An 8,978-nucleotide genomic window follows, 5' to 3' on the forward strand; every position below is an offset into this window, starting at 1 on the left:
CCCTCATCAACCCTCAGTTTATTCTCAGTTTTTAAGAGTCTCTTATGCTTTGGCTCTCTCCCACTCTAACCTCCTTTTTTTTTTTTCCCTTCCCCTCCCCCATGGGTTTCTGTTAAGTTTCTCAGGATCCACCTAAGAGTGAAGCCGTATGGTATCTGTCTTTCTCTGTATGGCTTATTTCACTTAGCATCACACTCTCCAGTTCCATCCACGTTGCTACAAAGGGCCATATTTCATTCTTTCTCATTGCCACGTAGTACTCCATTGTGTATATAAACCACAATTTCTTTATCCATTCACCAGTTGATGGACATTTAGGCTCTTTCCATAATTTGGCTATTGCTCAGAGTGCTGCTATAAACATTGGGGTGCAAGTGCCCCATCAGTACTCCTGTATCCCTTGGGTAAATTCCTAGCAGTGCTATTGCTGGGTCATAGGGTAGGTCTATTTTTAATTTTCTGAGGAACCTCCACACTGCTTTCCAGAGCGGCTGCACCAATTTGCATTCCCACCAACAGTGCAAGAGGGTTCCCGTTGCTCCACATCCTCTCCAGGTGCCCCTCAGTTCTTATTGCTAATATGCAATCCACTGACCACACTCAGAGAAATAAAAACTAGCATTTTTTTTAATTGTGTGTTTTTGTTTCCTCTGCTCAGCACCCACAAACTGTGCTTATATTGACTTTACATTACCTGGGTCACTGAGTCCCTGGGGAGCTTTCTGCCCAAACCTCACCACCGGGTACCATAACTAAATCTACAAAGGCTTCAGAGCTCGGGCTCTCATCTCACAAAGCATGTCAACTTGAGCCACAGCGCCCAAAGCAAACAGAACCTGACGGGGAATCAAGCAGATAGTAGCCAATGAGGAAACACGGCCAATGTCAGACACAGCCCAGTTAATCTCTTTGATTTAAGAACCTATTCTGTTTCACAGATTAAAGAACGGAAACACAAGTACAATCAGAAAATACAAGACTGCTGGGTCTGCTTCACACCCAGGGAGAGAATCACGGTCCTTCCGGTTCTACTTCCTCTGTGCCTCCAAATCCCCCTCCGCCTCATTCTTCACTTTGACCTTCGGTCAGGGGCACGGCCCTGCGATGGAGTGGCCACCAACTCTGAAGGCAAGGAATCCACCCAGAATGAATAAAGAAGTCAGAGCACAAACTGAGCCTGGGAGACAGAAGCATCACAGAAGTCTAGAGGACACCCCCAAAGTTGTCTGCTTTTTGAGAAGGAGACAACCCTTAGCTCAGACAAGGTGATCATGGCACAGTCAGCAGAGAAGGGAAGGACTTCAGCAGTTCATGGATTTGGCTACAGTTGAGACCGAGTGAAGTTTTTTGAGAATAAAATCTAGCACAGTGCAATTCTATGCCAAAGAGAGGGGACGGTATAAACGGTTTCCCTGTCCCGGAAACCAGCTTGCGGGAAGTCGGACCACATGAAATCGCCGTATGGGTCAAAACAATGAAGCAATTTCACATGCTCCAACTTCAGAGTCCTCTTCTGTGCTAGAGACAACAGATGGTCTCCCCACCCTCAGCAGTCCAACGTGTGGTGCATGAAACAACTTGTCCTGAAAGGCACCAGATTTCCCACTGGGTTACCGGTACAAGAGAAAATTCTATCTGGACTAGATTTACAGTTATGTCATAAAAGCAAACGCATGCTTTCTTTCAAGTTATTATCATTTATAATGGCAACAGGATGTTCCGAGTGCCATAAAATAGGCATAGATAATAGCAAATGTATAGTTTTGGGGGGAAAAAAAACCCTTCAAAATGCTAAAGAAGCGATGTTTCAGAGACAGGGATGGGCTTACACATGAGTATTAGTAAATATTAATACATACTCTTTGACCATTAGTGGGTGGAAACATTTCTAGGATTTATGACGCATTTCTCTGCCTTCCTAAATAGAGTCAGGTTGAAGTATTATTCCTGATCATTCAGGGATATCGATTATTACAATGTATCCTAAAATAATGGTCTTATTCATGCATATGCAGTTGTTGGCATGTCATACATGGCAAAGACATAAAAATTCTGTTCCTTGTGTTCCTATATTTGGTTTTTTGTTTCTTTGTTTTAGCACAACAACAACCAAAAACCACAACAGTACTTAAGTATTACCTTACTAGGGCTACCATAAAAAAGTACCACAGATTGGGCAGGTTAAACAACAGAAATTCATTTTCTCATGGTTCTGGAGGCTAGAAGTTCAAGATCAAGGTGCTGGCAGGCTTGGAATCTTCCGAGGTCTCTCTCCTTAACTTGCAGATGGCACCTTCTCATCGGGTCCTCATTTTAACTTAATCACTTCTTATTTTTTAGATTTTTTTTTTAATGTTATGTATTTTTGAAAGAGAGAGCACAAGCAGAGGAGGGGCAGAGAGAGAGGGAGACAGAGGATCCAAAGCAGGTTCTGTACTGTCAGTGCAAAACCTGATGTGGGGCTCAAATTCACGAACCTCGAGATCATGACCCGAGCTGAAGTCGGATGCTCAATAGTCTGAGCCACCCAGGCACCCCATTAGTCACTTCTTTAAAGGATCTATCTCCAAATACATAGTCACATTCTGAAGTATAAGGATTAGGACTTCACCATTCGAATTTTGGAGACACATTCAGCCCATAACAAGCCCCTATGCCTAGACACTATGCAAATATCAAGCTCTTAACCCAGACACATCTGGACTCAAAGCAAGGCCACTACTAGTTTTGTGACCTAGCTAAGGTCCCTGAACCTAAATTTTACTTTCAGCCTCTTTTAAAGTGAGGATAATGACCCCTACACCTCATTAGCTCCTTGAGATAGGGGTACACATAAAGTGTTCAATAAAAGTTTGTTTTTAATAATATTGCTTCGGGGTGCCTGGGTGGCTCAGTCGGTTGAGTGACCGACTACGGCTCAGGTCATGATGTCACGGTTTGTGAGTTCGAGCCCCGCGTCAGGCTCTGTGCTGACAGCTCAGAGCCTGGAGCCTGCTTCTGATTCTGTGTCTCCCTCTCTCTCTGCCCCTCCCCCATTCATGCTCTGTCTCTCTCTGTCTCAGAAATAAATAAACATAAAAAAAATTAAAAAAAAAACAACAGCACTCTCAACAATAGCCAAATTATGGAAAAAGCCTAAATGTCCATCAACTGATGAATGGATAAAGAAATTGTTGTTTATATACACAATGGAGTACTACGTGGCAATGAGAAAGAATGAAATATGGCCCTTTGTAGCAACATGGATGGAACTGGAGAGTGTGATGCTAAGTGAAATAAGCCATACAGAGAAAGACAGATACCATACGGCTTCACTCTTAGGTGGATCCTGAGAAACTTAACAGGAACCCATGGGGGAGGGGAAGGGGGAAAAAAAAAAAAGAGGTTAGAGTGGGAGAGAGCCAAAGCATAAGAGACTGTTAAAAACTGAGAACAAACTGAGGGTTGATGGGGGGTGGGAGGGAGGAGAGGATGGGTGATGGGTATTGAGGAGGGCACCTTTTGGGATGAGCACTGGGTGTTGTATGGAAACCAATCTGACAATAAACTTCGTATACTGAAAAAAAAAATTTTTTTAAATAATATTGCTTTATTTTTCTGATGTTTAAAGTATTTGTCTTTTTGTGACCTTTTGCTTAGGCTTGCTCATAGCTGTACGTTTCCTTCTTCAATCCACTAGGGGCTTCGAAGCCAGAAAATTCAATTTGTTAGAATTAAACATAAAGGCTCCAAATCAAGACCAAAGGCTTTCCTGCACATAAAGACCACAGACTTCAGCACGTGGGATTTCAGATCTCTTGCAGGTCAATAGTTTGCTTGGTTGTTTCTGGGGGAATTCCTTTCCTCGTTGGCATTTCTGTTCCAGATAGAACACAGTGTTTACCAAGCATGTTAGATAAGGCAATTCCAATGTGAGGTGTGGCTTTGTCACCATTCCAAATTTTTAAAAAAAGGGCGGTGGTGTCACAGATTTGACCAAAATCTAGTGACATTCTACGATAAACAATCATTTGTTTTGGAAATGGTTGGGATGGTAGCTACTAATCTAAATGCTGCATACCCCTGAAAATTTTAACCAACTAATTTAAATGCTTCATGCCACAGTGCAAAGAAGTCTCAGATGCTACACTGTCTTCTGGAAAGTTTTCCCAAAGGAAGTACAGCTCTTAGAACTCCTCTGACTTAAGAGTTCCTTTTAAGGCTTATTCTAAAGCTGGGTTCGGCCAACTCTTTCTGCAAATGGCCAAGCTGTAAATAGTTGAGGTTTGGGGGGTCACATGGCTCCTGTCACAAACCTGCCATTGCAGCGGGAAAGCAGTCATAAATGATGCCAAACAAATGGCTGTACGCCAACTCAAAGTTTGTATGGGTGCTGAAATTTGGTTCTTGTAAAACGTCAACGTGTCAGGAAACATGACTTTTCTTTTGATTTCTTTTTAGCCAGCTGAAAAGACGAAGACCATTCTTAGCATGGGCCGCATAAAAAGAGGCAGTGGGGGGGCGCCTGGGTGGCGCAGTCGGTTAAGCGTCCGACTTCAGCCAGGTCACGATCTCGCGGTCTGTGAGTTCGAGCCCCGCATCAGGCTCTGGGCTGATGGCTCAGAGCCTGGAGCCTGTTTCCAATTCTGTGTCTCCCTCTCTCTCTGCTCCTGCTCCTCCCCCGTTCATGCTCTGTCTTTCTGTCCCAAAAATAAATAAACGTTGAAAAAAAAAAAAAATTAAAAAGAGGCAGTGGGTCAGATTTGGCCCAGAAGCTGCAATTTGTCCACTGCTGTTAGATTCTAAAAGCTCAACCTGTATTTGTTGTTAATCATAACCCAGTTTTCCTAGTGAAAATGGTTTGAAAGCTAAGGGTCAACCTGGAACCTCTGTTTCCTTCTCCCATGTTCTCTTCCTGAAAACGACCAATGCCATAGCAGCTCCCTACCTGACCGGAGCTGTAAAGGCCACTGTAAAACAAACCAAATGAGCTTCCTTTTCTGAGCACTCTATTTATTTATTTATTTATTTATTTATTTATTTATTTATTTGTTTTGAAGTTTATTTATTTAGGGGCACCTGGGTGGCTCAGTCAGTTAAGCATCTTGAGTCTTGGTTTCAGCTCAAATCATGATCTCACAGTTTGTGGGCTCAGGCCCCACATGGGGCCCCGTGCTGACAGTGTGGAGCCTGCTTGGGATTCTCTCTCTTCCTTTCTCTCTGCCCCTCCCCCCACTGGCTCTCTCTGTCTCTCTCTTTCAAAAATAAATAAACTTAAAATTAAAAAAAAAAAATAAAGTGTATTTTTTTAGTTTGAGAGAGAGAGAGAGAGAGAGTGCCAACAGGAGAGGGACAGAGAGAAAGAGGGAGAGAGAGAATCTCAAGCAGGCTCTATGCTATCAGGGCGGAGCCAGGCGTGGGGCTTGAACCCACCAACTGCGAAATCGTGACCTGAGCTGAAACCAAGAGTTGGATGCTTACCTGACTGAGCTACCCAGGTGCTCCCCTGTTCTGAGCACTTTAAATAAAAGTCTCAAACCCTCTCTTCATAAACAGGGATAGGGCAGCGTCATGATGCAAGGCCCCATGCTTACAACTGACAGCAACAGGGACTGAGCTACCATCCAGACCCCTATTTACAACACAGCAAAAAAGTGACAGCCTTACAGTCATATGCACACAAAACTTACTTTTACCAAACATCTGCATGATATAACCTTGCTCAGGGGGATGAATAAAGAAGTCACCTTACAGTAAACTGACATGTTCTTAATTATTTCTTCCTTCCCAAGCGTTCCTTACTCCTCGGGGGGAAAAAAAAAATTCACGGTATAAAAGTTATATGGGAAATGCCTCAGTCTATAACGCCTCCTTTTATTTATCTACAGCCCTTCCCTCTGAAAAGGTAAAAGTGTACCAGTTTCCCCTTCCACTCTCATACGGTTCCCACGCAGGTGTTGCTGCATTTTTTTTAATCAAGGAAAAGTAAAAGAGACGTTCAGTTGTTTGAAATCCCTGAATCACCAACCTAAGTCTTCTTCCCAAGAGACCACCAAGCTCCTCGCATAAACTGGAAGCCTGGACTTTGTGAGATGCGAAGGTTCTGCCGTAGACACATCCCGTCCCTGTATCAAGGTGATGACCAGGAGAACAGCAACTTTGTAATCCCCACTGTTACCATTCTAGGCAACCATTCTAGGGTTGGCTGTACTGACTGGGTGACAATAAGCTCAGGGATTTGCCACCTACAGTGCGAGAGGAGTTAACCAAGCAAACCAACCACGGCCACAGCATGTCTACTATCTACCCGAAAGACAGGCACGAACCATAACTCCAAATCAAGTTGCCTAGTATTTTTCTAGAACATATTTTTCTAGTAATGAAGTATACTGGCTTCATCCGACCAACTGTCTGACTTCCGGCCACGAGACCGGTGTTTTGCTACCACGTGGAACATGAAAATGTGTCAGATACCGGGTCGACACAAAACCGGGAGAAGAGTAGCTTTGATTTAGGGAATTCTGAAGTTTGCTGGAACCCTATCTGAATTAATGAAGTCAGTTCTATCGAGGACAAGAATTCATTGATTTGCTAATGTTACAAACTGAGAGGCACCTTTTTCATCTAGTTTATCCTTAAGTGCCCCTTGCACCGGATTTCCTAAATGAACTCTTGTTTTGCATGAATACAGACTTTCTTAGGAACTACAATGTAATCTGAATACCAATAATAAGACATCTATCCCCACCTTTTTTCTTATTTATACAGGAACTGCATTTTTCCTAATTAAAAAAAAAAAAAAGAGGAGACACAATCTAGGAAATAACTGTCTAATCGAGATGTAAACTCATATTTTTTTGAGATTTAATTAGCTGCTTATGATGAGGTTATACATGAGCTGTGCCAGTCCTAGAAAATCCCACCCAGTAAAAGCAAATGCATTCTTTTCCTCGCAACACTGCTCTTAGACTGTTCTACTCTTAAAATACCATTACTTAGAAGGTACTGAAAGTGATAAACTCTTCCCAATGTTCACTCAACACCGTGACCCAGTTGTAGACTTTCTGTAACCCAGTGGAAAGAGTTCTGCAGAGAATGAATATTCTCCATTCAGAACAAATAAATGTACTGCAAAGGAAAAGCATGGTGACCTCTAAATGTTCCCAGAAAGGGACCCAGCTGAAGACAACGGAAGCGAACACTTGGGGACATACAGCTAAAGAGTGGTGTTGGCAAAGGTGAAAAGTAAGAGAATACGTCTTGTTTAGGGCTAAGTTTTTAACGTATCACAATACAAGCTAGAATTCTGTTTACTACAGTTTAGAAATTCACCTCAGACTTCTAAACCATTGCTTCACAGGATCTTGGTGGAAAGTGTACTATTTACTATTACTCAGTACCACTTATTACTAAAACAATCAACTGGGTTTAGCCCAAGGGGAATATAAACAAATAAACCCTGGGAAGTGTGGAAGGGGTGGAGTGATGTAAGAGTTGGCGCCACAAGAAGTTGATTCACCTGCTCCGGAGGTGGGGGCAGGGGCGGGCCCAGTATCCCGGCAGGGATCACTCCAGGCCCAGATTCTAGAACTACACTGGGAAGTAGTAAGTGTGTGCCCTTGTGCACGCCAAGATGGATTGTTCAAAGACTGGATCTCATGGATAAAAGGGGAGGTTCGCTGAGCATTCTTTGGGATACTTTCCAGGGTTCAAACATCAATTTATAATTATCTCCACCCAAGTGTGCGTGCCCCACTTAGCCGCTGGGAAAAATGCAGCCTTCATTCACCTAATCCGGCAGAGTACGGGGCGCCCTGGGGCACTCGCCGGCCTCGGCTTTCACCCGAGGACGCTCTTCCATTCGTGAGCGTCCTGCTGGGTGAGTAGTGCGGGGTGGGGGAAGAGTCGCTGCGAAGTTGAAGGGTGGCCTCGCACACCTAAAGTTGAAAAAAACTGCTGAATCAGGGTGCCCCCATTTTGCCGGATCCTAGGCAATCGGATGCTCCCTTCCCTCACCCCTCCTCCTACTCTGAAAAGAAACTGGATCCGCCTGTCCGCTCGGAGGTCACCTGCGAAGAGCAGAGTGATGTCACTCGGCTACCCCCACAACCTCCCCCCAAACAGCAAAAAGCCGAGAAATCTATGCATCACCCAAAGAGAGGGCACCCTCCGGAAGGTGACCCTCCAGAGCGGCCTCGGCCCTGCGGGACGGGGTCAGGACGAAGGTGAGCGCCCTCGGAGCAGTGGACAGTTTCCAGCATCCCCTCGCCTCGCCGCGCGGCGGCCGGGATGCTCCGGATTCCTACCGGACAGTCTGGTGCAGGGCACCGCGAAAACACAGGACGCAGCCCGCGAAGCCCCCGCAGCCACCCGGGCCGAAGGCTTCGGGGACCACTTCCCAAGAGTTACGGGAGGCAACACCCAGGGCGTGTTCCGCGGCCACTGCACCGGCTTCCGGCTCCGCCGGGTGTGCGCGCCGCGGGAGGGCCCGGGGCGCCGGGGCGCGGGCGGCGGGCGCGGAGGGGGCAGGGGGGTGGCCGCGGCGGCTGGCCCCTACCTGTGGTGGAGAGCACGGTGCTGGCGAAGAAGAGCGCGGAGGTGAAGTCCCAGTTCCAGTTGCCCGAGGCGTTGCTGAGCACCGACACGCCGTAGTTGCTGGCCTCCAGCACGCGGCCCAGGAACTGCTCGAGCTGCTGCTCCGACAGGCACTCGTGCTCCTCCAGGAAGCGCCGCTTCAGCTTGCGCAGCTCCTGGCGCAGCAGGTCCTCGTAGGGCAGCTCCACCGACGAGAAGACCACGGCGCCGAAGACCAGGTAGAGCAGGTAGCCGAGCACCAGGAAGCCGAAGCACCAGGCCGAGCGGTGCCGCTCCACCAGGCGCACGCACGAGCTGCCGGCCAGGGACTGCAGCATCTTCCCCCGCCGCCGCCGCCGCCGCCAAAGCCGCCACAGCCGCCACAGCCGCCACAGCCGCCACAGCCGCCACAGCCGCCACAGCCG

General features: G+C 46.5%; 1 protein-coding gene across 1 annotated transcript in view; it reads right to left on the bottom strand.

The window, feature by feature from the left end:
- The window catches only part of KCNK1 (potassium two pore domain channel subfamily K member 1), a 55,473-nt gene extending 46,541 nt beyond the window's left edge, over nucleotides 1–8,932 (bottom strand). The window contains exon 1 of the mRNA XM_040465033.1: nucleotides 8,537–8,932. Coding sequence (XP_040320967.1) covers nucleotides 8,537–8,891 — 355 coding nt within the window. The 5' untranslated portion in view covers nucleotides 8,892–8,932. The remainder of the gene's footprint in view (nucleotides 1–8,536) is intronic.
- Nucleotides 8,933–8,978: the final 46 nt, after the last annotated feature.

Source organism: Herpailurus yagouaroundi, unplaced genomic scaffold, assembly GCF_014898765.1.
Source record: "Herpailurus yagouaroundi ecotype Mexico unplaced genomic scaffold, PumYag 530, whole genome shotgun sequence".
Lineage (NCBI taxonomy): Eukaryota > Metazoa > Chordata > Mammalia > Carnivora > Felidae > Herpailurus > Herpailurus yagouaroundi.